Below are 16438 nucleotides of genomic sequence, written 5' to 3' on the forward strand. Positions count from 1 at the left end.
TAACTTTATTAAGAAATATATGATAACTAAAGATTAATACAAATCCGTTATAATAGAAATACACTGTCTACTTCAAAGTTCAGGTTTCTTATCAGAGTACAGACCTGACATCATTTATACAACCCTGAGATTCTTTTTCCTGCAGGCCAGGCAGAATTTCTACTTATCGGTAGTGCAAAAAAGCTACTTTAGAAACGGTACATGGACAAAATGTAAACAAAACAAACTATGCAATACAGAGAGAAAAATAAACGTTCAGTAATCAATATTGTGCAACATAAGAGCGCTTAAATGAGTCTCTGATTGAGTTTATTGTTTAGGAGTTTGATGGTAGAGGGGTTGCAACTGTTCCTGAAATTAATGGTTCGAGTCTTGTGGCACCTAGAACTCTTCCCTAATGGCAGCAGCAAGAATAGAGCGTGTCCTAGGTAGTGTGAATCTTTGATGATTGCTGCTCTCCGTTGACAGCATTCCATGTAGATTTTCTCATTGGTGTGGAGATTTTTGCCTGTGATGTCCTGGGCTGTGAATACTACCTTTTGCAGGGCATTCCGCTCAAATGTTTTGGTGCCCCCCCCCCCCCCCAACTCCCTGATGTTTATGCTCCACAAATAAACAATATACTATCGTCCCTCTGCAAAGTGCAAATCTGGCCGTATAATCAGGAGAAGCTATATAAGAATGTATTCTTCTACGTCTTTTCCCTTGCATTCTTCTTTGCCTTTGCCCATCTCTGTCTATTGAGTTAGGTTCTGAATTGTAAAATCTCAAAGGACACTTTAGTGTCTTCATTGTTAGTCAGGGTCAAGGATTTATTGCTTTATAATTGAAATAAAAGCAGTAAAGCACCAAAATACCCTGTTATCTTTCCACTGGTCATTGAGTACTAACACTGAGATCCTCTCTCTGCAGGAGGTGCATCATGTTTTTATTTCAGATTGTTGGGAGAACAGTGTTTTGCCCTTTAGGCTCTACACTTGTTGAATATGGTTTCTTTATTCCTTTGTTGATTCCAAAGTATTTTCTGTTCCAGGCTTTTGCACTGTTTCCCTGGCGAGGTTTCCTGGCTAGGGAAGGATTCCTACCAGGAATGATCAGCAACCTACAAAGCATAGAGTATGGTATGCAGGTAGGACCATCTCTTTAAAAATGTGCATATAAACTGGCAGTTTTCATTTAATTACTGTAGCTTAGCATAGCTCATTGAAGGTTTTTTATTATATAGCAGGCATTGGAAGGTCATTAATAGCTTGTGAATCGATGCTATTGATGCAGGGTGACATGATGCAGAAAACCCAGTGTTTATGAAAAAATAAAGTAGTTGCTGTTTTATCCAGATGTGCTTGTGCAGGCTGAAGGATCGTGAACTGAGCATTGCTAATGGCGAGATTCTTGGTGTGTCTCTTCTGATGGAAGATGTGGTACAGGGTGGAAATGATGCATTTCAGTTTATTGAGAGGGTTGCAGGCACATGTGATGAGTCAGAAGCCAAAGCTGAGGAGGTAAGAACAATTACATTCCAACAAGCAGGATAATTATTGATGATGAGGTTGGTCCAATGTAACCTAACCTGCCCAAATGAACCATTGTGTTTGGACATATAGAAGGTTATAGTCAACAACCTAGCACTGATTCCCACTTTAGCATGCCATTTGTTGCTGACTGTCAATCCAAACATTATCTGTAATTGTCGAATTACACCTATTTAAATCTGTAAATAAACAGTTGAATGCCCATTTGTTAGGTTGATCTTGATGAAATTATAGTGTTAAAGATGACCTTTGTGTTACAACTACTTGGGTGATAGAAATTCACCTTTATGAAATTTGCAAATCACTACCCAAGTATTTGAGATATTAAACACCCTTATGGAATGGAGTGTTGGGAGGGAATGAAATTAAAGACAAACTGCCAAAGAAACAATAAATTTAATCTGCATTTGTTTTTAACACTTATTTCTTGACACAAGTGGAAATAATGTGGTGTTTCTTTTACTGGCATAGGTCCCTTTGCTGTCCAGCAAGTTCCTAGAGTTATCCATATTACTGACTTATTTGTCATGAACTGTGTCATTAAAATATCTTACCTGTATTTGATATGTATTTAAAAATGTATGTCTATTTAAACTCAAGGTAAGAAAATGATAAATGGAGGTGTAAGGGGATGCCACCTACCTCAATGCTCTCTCCCATCTTCCCTTTTCTTTACCATCTTTCCAAATGCACCATCTGCATTTGCTTGTTCTCTCCAAATGCAGCTGCTGATCACTTAAATGACAAAGCAATCTGTTAAAGGACCTCTGCCATGAACCAAAACAGCTGCAGTACAATAGAGAATGTTTAGAGAAAAGCATCTCGAAGGAACGCATCTCCACTTATAATTTTAAATTCAAATTTTTTCATTTAGACATACAGCACAGTAACAGGCCATTTTTATCTACGAGTCCATGCTACCCAATTAATCTACCACCCAATTAATCTACCCCCTCCCAGTACGTTTTGAATGGTGGGAGGAAACTGGGGAGAATGTACAAACTCCTTACGGACAATGTGGTATTTGAACCCCGGTCCCGATTGCTGGCACTTGTAAAGGCATGGTGCTAACCGCTATGCCAACCATGCTGCCAGTGTGGGAGTCAATGTTGAAGATGAGCTTTGCGTGAAACAAAATTGTGATACGAGTTGTTTCCTAGGATCATAATCCCTCCTAAATGTGGGGCTCACCTGGATTTTGTTTATAGTTTGTAAGAAATCAAGCCACTTAGATTGTACCACATCAGTCCATCCACCTCACTCTCATTGTAGTCATTTGATTTCATGTGCAACTTAAACGAAAGATTCTCTTTGTCTTCCTCTTTATCGTTTCTGCCAATTACCTCAGGATTCTGTAATGAAAGAAAATGAAGATGAAAAACAATCACCTTTCAACAAAACTATTTCCTCTTCAAAAGTGGCAGAGCCCATATCGATATATAGGGTGCTTAAATCGTTTTTGATATTGTGGAAACAGCTTGAGGTATTGAAGGAGGAATGGGGCAGGATGAAGCTTGGTGTGGAGCACATCAACTCTGTGACCCTCTACAAACAGTTCTGCAAGTTATATAGGTGAGAGAGTGAATATGGAAAAAAAAAGTGAATGCTGTAATAAGTATGTACTTGGTGCATCATTCTGCAATGTAAATTATATTCTGTTTACTGATGAATTGTTCTGTGTAAATTATTCTCATTTGCATCTATTTATATTCAGTAATATAAATGAGTATCATACATGCAATTTACACTTTACACCACTGTGGTTTGTCTTTTAGATTTGCTAAGACTGTCCATAATTATACTACTCGAGAGGTGATACATTTTTAAAATATGTGACTGGTGAGGGCATGAGGGAGTAGGTGATGGTAGTTTTCTGAGGAATCCTCAAAATAAGAAATGATGGAGCTTGGGTGCATTCCCATATAAATCTTGAGCTTTACACTTTGAACCTGTGATTTATGTGGGATATAAACAAAATAAAGAGAGTGCAGAGAAGGTTCACGAGAATGTTGACAGGATTTCAGGGTCTGAGTTACAGGGGCTTTTTTCTCTGGAGCGTAGAAGATTGAGAGGGGACTTGATAGAGGTGTTTAAGATTTTAAAAGGGACAGACAGAGTAAATGTGGATAGGCTTTTTCAATTAAGAAAGGGGGAGATTCAAACTAGAGGACATGGTTTAAGATTGAAGGGGGAAAATTATAAGGGGAACATGAGGGAAAATCTCTTTACACAGAGGGTGGTGGGGATGTGGAATGAGCTTCCGGCAGATGTGGTCGAGGCGGGATCATTGGTTACATTTAAGGAAAGACTGGATCGTTACATGGATAGGAGGGGACTAGAGGGGTATGGACCGGGTGCTGGTCAGTGGGACTAGGAGGGTGGGGATTTGCTACGGCATGGACTAGTAGGGCCGAACTGGCCTGTTCTGTGCTGTAAGTGGTTATATGGTTATTTCCATGCATATGAATAGACATACTGAATCAGTGGCATGGTAAATTCGAATCAGAATTAGTTCCTGGGTCTGTCCTGCCCATGTCATTTATCTCCAAGGAGGCCTGTATCAGTGTTGATACAGTGCAATAACGTTGGAAATCCTCCCCCTCTCTTCCCCATGCCCCTCCACTTTTCAATCAGTTGCACTGAACACTTCCAACGTAGACTGTGAATTTATAAAGTAGTGTGAGAAAAATGTAATCAGTCCATGACAGTTATTTCATTATGACCACATTGAATCATTTCAAGATTTGATCAGGTAGATTTCAATTTTCCCATTGTTTCTGTGTCTCACCAAGTGAGATGATATTTCCTAATGTGCACATTACGAGATAATCACATTGTTCTCAAACCATTGCCCCACTCCCTAGTAATTTACCATTGTTACCCTTGCACTGATATACTCTGCTCAACTCCAAGACTAAAGTCATTGAGGGGAACTGAGAGAATGCTGGAAACATGTTTAGTTTGATTACTGGAGGAAGGTGGTGTAAAATACAGAGTCCAAACATTATTATAATTTCCATTTAACAAAGCAAAAAACTACAGATGCTGGAAATGTGAAATAAAAACAGAAAATACTCAACAGCATCTATGGAGAAACAAACAGAACCTTTCATCAGAATTGAGCTAATCCGAGTGCAGCGTAAATAAAAGCCTACACTCGACTGGAGGGAGAACTAACGCCTTTATTAGCTTACAACATAGGTAGGGTTCATGAACAGGCTTCAGAGGGGTTCTGGGTTTAGGCGGGAAACCAGAGTTATATACAGGCCCCTGGGGGAGGAGTCTGGACCAGTCGTTAGTACAGCACACTTCTAGTGAATCCCAGTTCAGTACATTCACCCCTTCCTTCAGAATTAAGGGTCTGCGGATGAAGAGAACAAGGATCAGAAGCCGGTAATAGATACAGAAGAGAAATATTTACAATATTATTTACAGATTCAGGCAGTCTGGGGGTATAGAGATCCTGATGGACCGCCTTGGCACCGGGGGGCCTTGGGCTCCTTGAGTCTCCTGGTCCTCCTGTGATGGAAGGGTTGTCGGCTGGGGCTCCGATTCAACAAGTGGGGTTCACTCTCCTACTGAACTGGATCCCCTGAGGCCCTGTGCGGGGGTGGGGAAAAAAGCTCGGTAGCTCGTGGGGCACCTGAGGCAATGGATCTACTGTTCCAGTGGGTGCCAGGTCCCTGATGGAGACAGTGTCCTCCCTGCCATCCAGGTACTCCGTGTAGGCTTATGTGGAGCTGGCATGGAGTAATTTCACCTTTTCCACCAGGGGATCGGTCTTGCTTCTCCTTGTGTGCTTCTTGAGAAGGACTGGACCAGGAACAGTGAGCCAGGCTGGGAGTGAGGTCTCTGAGGCTGACCTTCTGTCGAATGTAAACATGAGCTCATGAAGAGTAGATTGGTCGCAGTGTAGAGTAGTGACCGAATTGAGTGGAGCACGATGGGGATGACATCCTGCCAGTGCGAGTCTGGAAGGCCTTTTTGCTTCAGGGCAAGTTTGATGGCCTTCCAGATTGTGGCATTCTCTTTTTCAATCTGCCTGTTCCCCCGGGGGTTGCAACTGTTTTTCCTGCTGCATGCGATGCCCCTCACCAGCAGGTACTGACTCAACTCGTTGCTCATGAAGGCTGAGCTCTGATTGGTACGAATATAGCCAGGATACCCGAATAAGGTGAAAATAGAGTCTAGGGCCATCATAACGGATGAGGCAGAACGGGTAGCAGGAGTATTCATCAATGAGTATGTGGCGGGGAGAGATCCCTTAAAATCGACGCTGAGCCATTCGAAGGGCCTGGATGATTTAATCAGGTGCTTTCACAGGGCGAAAAAAGTGCGGCTTGCACTCAGCACAGAACTGGCATGACCTGGTCATTTCCCTGGCGTCTTCTATTGAGTCGGGCAAATGGAGCGACTTGACAAAATGAGCCATGCAGGTGACCCCTGGATGGCAGAGCTCATTGTATATGGTCCGCAGTTGACCGGTGTGTGCAGAGGCACAACATTCCCTGGACAAGGCATCTAGAGGGTTGTTAAGGGCCCCTGTCCAGTAGACAATGTAAAAACTGTAGGTGGAGAGTTCGATCCTCCACCTAGCAATTTTGTCATTCTTGATTTTGCCCCTCTTGGCATTGCTGAACATGAATGTGACAGAGTGCTGGTCCATGAGGAGCGTAATTCTTGTACCAGCCAGGTAGTGCCTCCAGTGCTTACAATGGCCTGAGCATCCTTTTCCACAGCTGGGTTCCAGACCTTGTGGCCTTGAAGCGTCCATGAGAAAAAGGCAACAGGCCTGCCAGCCTAATTGAGAGTAGTGGCCAGGGCTACATCTGAAGCATCACTTTCCACTTGGAAAGGTAAACGTTCATCTACTGCATGCATGGCAGCTTTCACAATGTAACTTCGGAGGTAATTAAAAGCTGTCTGGGCTTCAGCCGAAAGGGGGAAAGTGGTGGCCTTTAAGAGGGGAGGAACCTTGTTGGTGTATTGAGAGACCAGCTGGGCATAATATGAGAAAAACCCCAGGCATCTCCTCAAAGCCTTTGTGGTTCCAGGGAGGAGAAGCTCTAACAGGGGGCGCATCCTAACAGGGTCGGAGCCAATAACGCCATTCTCCACCACATAGCCAAGGATAGCTAGTCGTATAGTCCTGAATACACACTTGTCTGAATTGTAAATGAGATTCAGGGCTTTCGCTGCGTGGAGAAAGCTCTGGAGATTGGCATCATGGTCTTCCATGGTGTGGCCACAGATGGTGACATTGTCGAGGTAGGGGAAGGTAGCCTTCACCCATAACCATCCACGTTCCTATCCATCTGCCGCTGGTAAATACTGAAAGGGACCCTCCGGAACTGATAATTGACCGTAAGCCTCAAATGCTATGTACGGGCAGTCCTTGGAATGGATTAGCAGCTGGTGATAGGCAAATTTCACGTCGATGGTCAAATAGACCCGATACTGTGCAATATCATTCACCATATCCAAAATGCGAGGAGGAGATATGCTTCCAGGAGTGCGTATCTGTTAATTGTTCGGCTATAGTCAATCACTATCCTGGACTTGTTTTCCCCCTTTACTACCATCACTTGTGCTCTCCACTGGCTGATGCTTGGTTCGATGATTCCCTCCTCCAGCAGCTGCTGGATCTCTGTCTTTATAAACTCTCTGTCTGCCGTGATGATGGGCTTACAGTCAGCAGACAGGTTTGGAAACAGGGGCAGGGGTTGATGTTCAGCACGGAGAGGCTGCAAGTGGGTTCTGGTTTTGAGAGCCCTCCATTCTTTACTGTTAGCGGGGGAAGGGGACCAGAAAACTCCAAGGTCACGATTTTAAGGTGACACAGGAATTCCAGGTCCAACAATACTGGAGCACACAATACGTCTAAAATGTACATGCGAAAATTTACAAAACTCCCCCCTTCAAATGACAGATGAACTATACAATGTTTCTAAACACACATCGAATGGGACTGGGACACTAGGAAGATTCGGTAATTAGAGGGGTACATTTTTAAGTTATATTTTTGCACAGTCCCTGAGTCCATGAAACTTTCCGTTGAGCCTGTGTCAATCAGGCACTTGGTTGAATGTCTGTTTACCTTCACCATCGCCATCGAGTTGCTGAGCTGGTGAGGTCTATTCTGGTCGAGGACCAGCGATACCAGGTTGATGGAGACGCTGTGCTCTTCCCTTGAGTGCCCCCCTACGTCCTGAGCAGTTAAGATGGTGCCAGCCTCAAGGTACGGCAAGATGGCCACTCTCCTTCCTCCTCTGACAACGATGATGACGCTGAATTCAAAATTGGACCTCTGCAAGATGGCCACCCTCCTTCCTCCTCTGACAACGATGATGACGCTGAATTCAAAATTGGACCTCTGCAAGATGGCCACTGAGCCTTTTCGTGCCGTTTCCATAGGTGGCGGGTTCCGCAGCAGGCGATCTCGGGCAAGTCCAGTGCAGACGGCTTGGGACTGGAATCGGATCCTGGAGTGGTAAAGGCCATGGACTTCCCTGGACATCCCTCTGCGTGAATGTTCCTTCTTCCCACAGCTGGAGCACGCCAAGTCTTTGGCCTAGCAGTGGGCACAAGGGTGCTGGCCCTTGCTACAGAAAAAGCACTCCCGGGCTCGGGAAGCAGCAGCTATTAGAATGGGAGCTGCCGTAGTGGGAGCAGCCGGTCCTTGTAGGTGCTCACCCAAGAGCATGAGTTCACTGGCCTCAAGGTCGTTGTTCTCGAGACTGGCCTATTCCAGTGATTTAGCCAACTCGATGTGATTAGCGAGGCCCTTCTTCCTGACTCGAGCGATCGCTGCCTCAAGTACCTCGAGCAGACCTCTGCAACCAGAGTTTCCCGGATCTGTTCATTTTCCTGGACATGGCCCGAAGTGGCCTCATACCTGCACTTTTTAGCCAGTGCCCACAGATCTAGCAGGTAGTCATCAATCGACTCTCTGGGCCATTGGTGACATTGGGTAAGCCGGTGCCTGCTAGGACCTCATTCGGGGCCTTCATGTAGCGCCTCGATGGCGGCCTCATGCGTCGGGCATTCTTAGATGACTGTGTACCCCTTCTTCACTACCTTTGAGGTGAGCACCAACCTCCGGAGCTCGTCTGTATGGAAGATGTCCATGGTCGCGTTTAGGTAGGCCTGGAAGCAATTCAGCCATTATGCGAACTCCTCAGCCATGTCGGGGAACTGGGGGTCTATTAACAGCATATTGGGCTTGAGAAACACCTCCATCCTTGTTTGTAAGCTAATAAAATTGTAACGTAAATAAAAGCTCACACTCAACTGGAGGGAGAACTAACGCTTTTATTAGCTTACAACACAGGTAGGGTTCATTAAGAGGCATCAGAGGGTTATGGTTTTAGGCAAGAAACCAGGGTTATATACGAACCTCTGAGGGAGGAGCCAGGAGGTGGGACCAGTTGTTAGTACTGCACACTTCCTGTGAATCCCAGTTCATTACACAGTGTTAACCAAGTTTAAAGCTGGAGAGAATGTGTGATTCTTGTCTGTTCACTTTCTATACAGCTTATCACATAGTTAATTTGAACATTTCCTAGTTTAGCTGTAAGGCAATCAACCTGAAATGTTAACTCTTGTTATTCTCTCCAGAGGTGTTATCCAACCTTCTAAATATTTCCAGCACTTCATTTTTATTCTCTTTTTGTTTCTATTTGAACCTTCCGCATCTCTGGGGATGAGACTGCATTGAGATAGCTGAAACCATCTGGTCTGTTAGCAGCTAGAAAATTATTTGCTGATTAAAATCTCAAGATCAGCTTCCCACTCTGATAGAAAATCAATGAAATTGATCATTTCATCATCCATTCCAGATTAGAAATCCTCTATCCAGCCTTGAAACCAATAGCCTGTCGGTTAGGAAAGGAAGATGAATATGAGAGGATAATGATGGACAATCAGCCACTTCTACCACTAAAGGGGACATCAGAAATGGAAATAAAAACTCGGCAGGTATGTTGAGTGCAGCAGGGTAAAAGCATAATTTGGTTTAATTGCTTTGCAAAAGGCATACTTTTTCCTTGAACAGTACATACTCTATAATTGATTAAATATTTGATTTGAATGTCAGTGATTTTTACTGCATGCCATTCCAACTGCTAAAATTATTCTTGCACCACTGACCTAAAACATAGTGGTCTTTTACCAAGCTGATAGATCCACTGATATCAGGTACTATTTGGTTTCTGGACTTCTATTAGCTGTTTCATGTCTGACTGCAGTATAATTTTTTATTCTGTGACAACCTGCCTTTGCTCTTGCAGGGATTTAATCATGGAATCATAGAAAAATTATTGAACAGAACAGAAAAGGCTATTTTGTCAATCAAGTTCATCCTGGCCCAAAAAGAACTTCAGGCTCATCCACTTCCTAGCATTGGGCTCATGGCCCTATGAGTTACCGTGGTTTTAGATGCATTTTCAGTGACGCTATCAAAGGTTACCTAACTCTAGAACAACAGTCCTTAATTTTTAAAAATATTGAAATCCTAAATGAGCAACCTGATTAATAGAATTTCATAAATTACTTGGTTAATTAATTAAACAAATTCAGCAAATCTCAACAAAGGTCTCAACAAATTTAGGAAATAATTTCCATCTGAAAAATGAGAAACAGAAAGGAAAATGTTGCAATTATCCTCAAATAAACCAAATTCACCACCTCTGTTTATCCCAAAGTGATTTATACTTGATCACTATTAGAATGTAGTAAGTGCTAGATCATTTTCCATCTGCAGCAGTGCATGTAAAAACTATTAGCCAGAACGCAGGGAGAACTCACTGCTTTTCAAATTTATGTGAAATATTTTGCACGTACCTAAGTGGACCATCAAGGTCTCCGTTTAATGCTTTTGAACTGAGTAATTTCACTGCTGATATTTCTTAGTCCTGTTTGGAACTATTAGCTTGGAATACTCATCCACCTTTCAACCTCTGAATCTGTGGCAAAAAGTGCTCCCACTGAACCAAAGCCTGGTTGGACTTCAGTCTTGTCCAGCAGATCCAATCCTCTACTGTTCCAGCTCTGATGACAGTTTCTGATTTTCTCTGCTTGTCGACATCCAGTCTTATTAATTGTGTCGGTGCGTATAGTAAAGAATTAGATCATGCGGGGGAGATCACATGATGTGGGGGAGTAAGAGGTGGAATCTCGGAGTTTTCAAGCCAGGACGAAGATTAGCAAAAGAAAACTACTGAAGAATCGCCCAAATACCATTAGAAGACGTGGGAACTCGTGCAGAATATAAATATGACAAAAAAAGGGAAGTCCATGTCAAAAAAATGGGAGAGAAGAGCCTTTAAAGCCGGGACCTGGTGTGGAGGTGCCTCGCGGCAAAGGAAATGATAGGGCTGTGTTGAGGCCCACTGAAAGAGCATCCTCTTCCAATGGTTGCTCGGTTGAACAGGAGGACCCCCCATGGAAGAAAATGTCACCCCAGGCTGTCAGACTGCAGCATTCAGCCCTGGATCAAGTGGTGGAGGGAGAGAGAGGTCCAGTATTTCCCCCCTCCATCCCCACAGAGCAGGTGGCAGAGCGAGTGGCCCGGTGGAGTGCAGGAGCAGAGCGGTAGTCCCGACGGGGGTGAAGACCGTGGGTCGAAGGAGCAGAGTGTTGTGGAGAGGGGCACAAGTCGGCGCGTAAAGAGGTTGGGGGAGGCCATTGCCAAGCCTGACCTTGAGAAGAACAGCACTCATATGAGTCCCACCATGCAGGATCCGAGTGGAAGTCCTGGCAGGTGCAAAGACCGTGGCATTGACGAGTGGAGAGGAGAGTGATTCGGCGCGTAAAGAAGTCGGGGGTGCCACTACCAGTCCAAACACAGGGAAGTGGCACTGACCTGGGTCCTGACAGCGGGTCCGTCCCCAAGCCAAGTGGAGTGGCAAGTCGGGCCCGACAGGAAGAAGGGTTTTAGTGGCAGATCTGGCTGCAGGATGGATAAGGTGGCTTCAAGCAACGTCAAGATGGCTGCAAGCAGGAGCTGCAGGGGAGGGTCCAGCGCTGGATCTTCTGGAGAAGACAGCAGAGGCAGTGAAAGTGAGGAGGTTGGAGACTGTGGGGAGGCCCTCGGTAGCAATGACCCTGGAGACGGAAATCTGTGAGGAGCCTTAGGGCTCAAGAGGAGGCCTCAGTGAGGCAAAACACACAGGGAGGCTCAGAGTCTTCCTTGCGTGATGTTATGTAAGCATTTTCTCTCATGGAGATCAGACTATCCTTGGCTATGGATAAAAGGGCTGAGGTTATGGGTAAAAAGTTGGATAAGGTGCAGGGGGCCCTCACAAGATTAATGGGAAGTGTATCAGAAGTGGAGGAGAGAGTGGGGGGGGGTAAGATAACAGAAGACACTATTAATAGCATGGGGAGGAAAATTGACTCTTTAATGAAAGAAAAGGATCAGATATGGGGAAAATTTCAGCAGGAGAAAGAACATCAAAGTGGGGTTGAAGGAGGGGGCTGAGGGTCAGAACCTCATAAGCTTTTTTCAAACATGGATCCCCAAGGTGCTGGGCAGAACCGCGCTGGGAGAGTGGGTGGAGGTAGAAAAGGTGCACAGGTCCCTCCTCCTGAAGCCGGGTCCTGGACAGAGACCGCGCTCTGTCTTGGTAAAATTATTACAATACCAGGACAGGAAGGAGCAATTGGGGGGAAACAGAGAGGGGGTCCCATGGAGATCGATGGGAACAAGATCTTTTTCTTCCCCAATATCAGTGTGGTGCTCTTAAAGGCGAGGAAGCGACTGGAGCCAGCTAAAAGGACAATTAAACAGAAGGGCCATGAGTGTGTACTGTAGTACCCGGCCACTCTGAAAGTGGTTTTGCCAGGGGGAGAGAGGAAATTCATTACAGATCCCGAGAGATCATGGCAAGTGGCAGAGGATTTACCCACACTTATGGGTAAAAAGAAGAGCACAAACTGAAACAGACAATTAGTCCGCAGAAATATATGGACTCGCTGTAAATTGTAAGATACTCGAGTGTTTAAAAGAAAAGAAAAGACATGAGAAAAAAAGACAAGTGGAAGAAAATGTTATAACTGTAATTTTTTTTTGCTTGGGTGTGAGAGTTGGAGGGAGGAGATGAAAGGTGCAAACTGCACAACCTTTTGTTGTGGTGGGTTGGTGGCGGCAGATGGAAGATTGTCCACTGACCAAGGAGGGGCTGGATATGGTAGGAAGGGGCTGTTGTGGAAGGGTAGTTGGGGATTGAACGATTGTGTGGTTACAGTGGGTATGAATTGTGTCTACTTTTTTTTTGGCTAGTTCCCTTAGTTTTTACTTTCGTCCTTGTTACTATCCTTGTCCTTTACTGGTGATGTGTTGTGAGGGCTTATTGAGGCTTGGATGGAGCGGAGCAAAGGGTGGATGGTAAGAGATTGAGGGTGTGGGGGAGTGGCTGGTGGCAGGGGGGGGAAGCATTTAGGGGAGGACCCTGGTGGTAATGGCTAAGAATGTAAAATTTGCTACTTTTAATGTCAACGGCTTAAACGATCTGGTGAAGCAGAAAAGGGTCTTGGCGCTCATTTAAAAAAATGAAATAGACCTGGCTTTCCTTCAAGAGACACATTTGTCTGAGTGGGAACATCAAAATCTAAAAAGGTAATATCCTCCTCATTCAGCTCAAAGGCAAGGGAATTGGCAAATCTAGTGGGGAAGAGTGTTCCAGTGCAGGTGCAGAAGGTGATTACAGACAAAATGGGAAGATTCGTTATGCTGCACTGTCAGATATATTCAGAATCCTGGACCCTAGTGAATGTGTACGCCCCCAACTATGATGATGAAAAACTTATACAAGACATTTCCCGACGATTGGCAGAGGGGAATGAAAATATTCTAATATGGGGTGACTTTAATCTATGTCTGGATCCTGTACTGGATAAATCCACAAAACAGATAACTAGGACCAAGGCAGCAAAAGCCACCATTGACTGCTCGAGGGAGCTGAATTTGATAGATGCATGGTGGAGAAAGCATCCAAGAGAGAGGAACTACTCATTTTACTCAAAGCAACATGACTCCTACTCTAGAATAGATTTTTTTTCAGGCTTCAGCCCATTTGGAAGGTAGGATTATGAAAGCCAAGTATAGGGCAAGGCTTCTCTCAGACTATTCCCCCTTGGTTTTAACTATAGATATGCCAGATAAGCAAGGCACAGCATACAGGTGGCATCTTAACCCTTTGCCATTGAAAAAGCTGGAGTTGTAATTTGTTAAGAACTCAAATAACCCTGTTCTGTGAGGACAACTGCCCCTCTATTCCAGATAAATTTCTTCTGTGGGATACCCTTAAGGCGTACTTGAGTGACCAGATAATTGGGTTAGAAAAAATTACATAAGGGAAGTGGAGGAACTGGAAAGGGACATTACCCAATTAGAGAAGGATTTTCAGGAATCACACTCAGAGGACCACTATAGAGCTCTCACAAACAAGATATTCGAATATAATATGCTTCAGACGTATGGAGAAAGCCTTTATGAGGTCGAGACAAAAGTATTATGAGTTGGGGGAGAGAGCTCACAAGGTCCTCGCTTGGCAGTTGAGGGCAAAACAAGCCTCTAGAATAATTAATGCAATACAAACGAGGAATGGGCAGGTCTTGTATAAACCAAAGGAAATTAATGAGACCTTCAGGATTGTATAAATCTGAATTGACTGGGGATCCCAATCAAATGGACGAGTTCCTGGCCAGATTAGATCTCCCACACCCGAATCCAGAGGAACAGGTGGGATTAGATCTTTTTACAGAGGAAGAGGTGGTTAAGCATAGAGTGCGCTACAATCAAGCAAGTCTCAAGGAGAGGATGGATTCCCGCCTATTGAGAATTTAAGGACTTATTAATGCCTCTGTATATGGAGGTGGTAGACCAGGCTAGGGAAACACAGACCAGACCCTCCCAGAATCTTTCACAATGGTGATTGTTACGACGATTTTGAAGAAGGGTAAAGATCCATTCATGCCTTCTTCTTATAGGCCAATTTCCCTGCTGAATACTGATTACAAGATCCTAGCCAAAACCCTGGCAAACAGATTGGTGTTGAATTTGCTGAAATTGATAAACAAAGACCAGACAGGCTTTGTGCAGGAGAGGCAATCAATGGACAATATTGGCAGACTGCTGAGTGTAATACATCTGGCACAATCTGGAAATGAGAAGGGATTGGCTGTTTCCTTGGATGCAGAGAAGACTTTTGACAGACTGGAGTGGGAATTTTTATTTAAGGTGCTGGAGAAGGTGAGGTTGGGACCAACTTTTAAAAATTGGATCAGGACACTATACCATGTGCCCAAGGCGAAAGTTGTAATCAATGGGCAAGTCTCTTCAGACTTCCCACTTACCAGATCTAGTAGACAAGGGTGCCGGCTTTCACAAGCTCTCTTTGCGCTGGGAATGGAACCTCTGGCGGAGGCCATTCATCAGGAACATAAAGTGGGCCAGGTGGAATACAAAATTAACTTATTCATTGATGACATACTGATATATCTGACAGACCCTGGGACTTCTCTGTCTCGAGTGCACGTGGTACTGGAGAACTATGGGAAACTTTCTGGGTACAAGATCAGTTGGGAAAAGAGTGAAGTGATGCCACTCACCGAGGGTAATCATAACTAGATTAAAGAAAATAGTAATTTAAAGTGGGCACAGGAGGGGATCAAATACCTAGGAGTTAATATTGATAGTAACTTGAATAATCTACAAGTTAAAATATGTCCCCTTACTGGAGAGAGTCGAGGAGGATCTAAAGAGAAGAATATCCCTGCCCATAACATTGATGGGAGGGTTAATTGTATCAAAATTAATGTGTTGCTAAGATACCACAATCTTGCCTCAGAGTAGTTGCTTTAAATATTTAATTGCAGACACTGTGATACTTTAAAAAAATTATCACAAACATTAGGGTTAGGGTTACAAAACAAGTAAAATGATATAAATGTTGGGAAAAAGACTTAATAATATGGATAAAGAATGAAACATGGATGGAACTATGTGCAGGTACCATGACTAATACAAGAAACACACAGAGTGATATGATACAATGCAATTGGCTCCATAGATTATATACTACCTCAAAAATTAAGAGAATAGAATCCAACACTATCAGACAAATGCTTCCGTTGTAAGCAAGAAATTGGTACAATAATACATGCAATTTGGAAGAATTTAAACTTAATATTAAATAGAATTACAAAAAATAATTACATAAAAGATAAAGAACTTGGTCTAAAATTAGACAGAGCTCAAAAACGAGTCATTATGATCGCACAAGTGACAGCAAAAAAATACATAATGATAACTTGGAAAATGGAAACACCTTTTAAAAAAAAATACAATAATGGTACATAGAAATGAATAAGTGTATTCCATTAGAAAAAATTACCTACAACCTAAGACAAATATGCTTTATTGGAACAAATTTGGGAACTATACATAAAGTTTATTAGGAACCGCCAATTTCAGACCTCCATCTCTAGATGTGACAAGTTACAATTAAAGAAAATAGTTTAGTATATTGGATGACAAGAAATTTCTTTTTCTTTCTTCTGTTTCATTTGTTTTTCTCTTTCTGGCTTTAAGTTATGGAGGTGGGGAAGGAGGGGGTTTGGGGAGGAAAAAAATGAAAATGTCACTGTGGACATATTGTATATATTGTTACTGACATGGTTCACAGTGAAGTGTTAAATTAAAAAAAAAATTTAAAATATTTTTTAAAAAAAAGATTTTGTCCGCCCTCTTCCAACAGCGAACCTGGTAGATCACATCAATGGGAGGAGGGGAGACTTCAATGATCCTCTCTGTAACCCTTATGGTCCTGTAGATTGACTGCCAATCCATTTCTCTGTAGTTACTGTATTATACATATTCTGGAATAATTTACTCAGTTTCATTT

The 16438-nt window shown here is 43.4% G+C and overlaps 1 protein-coding gene across 3 annotated transcripts in view; it reads left to right on the forward strand.

The window, feature by feature from the left end:
- Positions 1-16438, forward strand: part of LOC138737079 (coiled-coil domain-containing protein 162) — a 145701-nt gene that overhangs the window by 66010 nt on the left and 63253 nt on the right. For all 3 annotated transcript variants that reach the window (XR_011340757.1, XM_069887548.1, XM_069887549.1), the window contains exons 14-17: positions 1034-1129; positions 1338-1502; positions 2881-3104; positions 9371-9509. Coding sequence is in view for 2 of the 3 variants with exons in the window: in XM_069887548.1 (XP_069743649.1) it covers positions 1034-1129; positions 1338-1502; positions 2881-3104; positions 9371-9509 (624 nt within the window). In the remaining variant the exon portion in view is untranslated. The remainder of the gene's footprint in view (positions 1-1033; positions 1130-1337; positions 1503-2880; positions 3105-9370; positions 9510-16438) is intronic.

This window comes from Narcine bancroftii, chromosome 6 (genome assembly GCF_036971445.1).
Source record: "Narcine bancroftii isolate sNarBan1 chromosome 6, sNarBan1.hap1, whole genome shotgun sequence".
NCBI classification, from domain to species: domain Eukaryota; kingdom Metazoa; phylum Chordata; class Chondrichthyes; order Torpediniformes; family Narcinidae; genus Narcine; species Narcine bancroftii.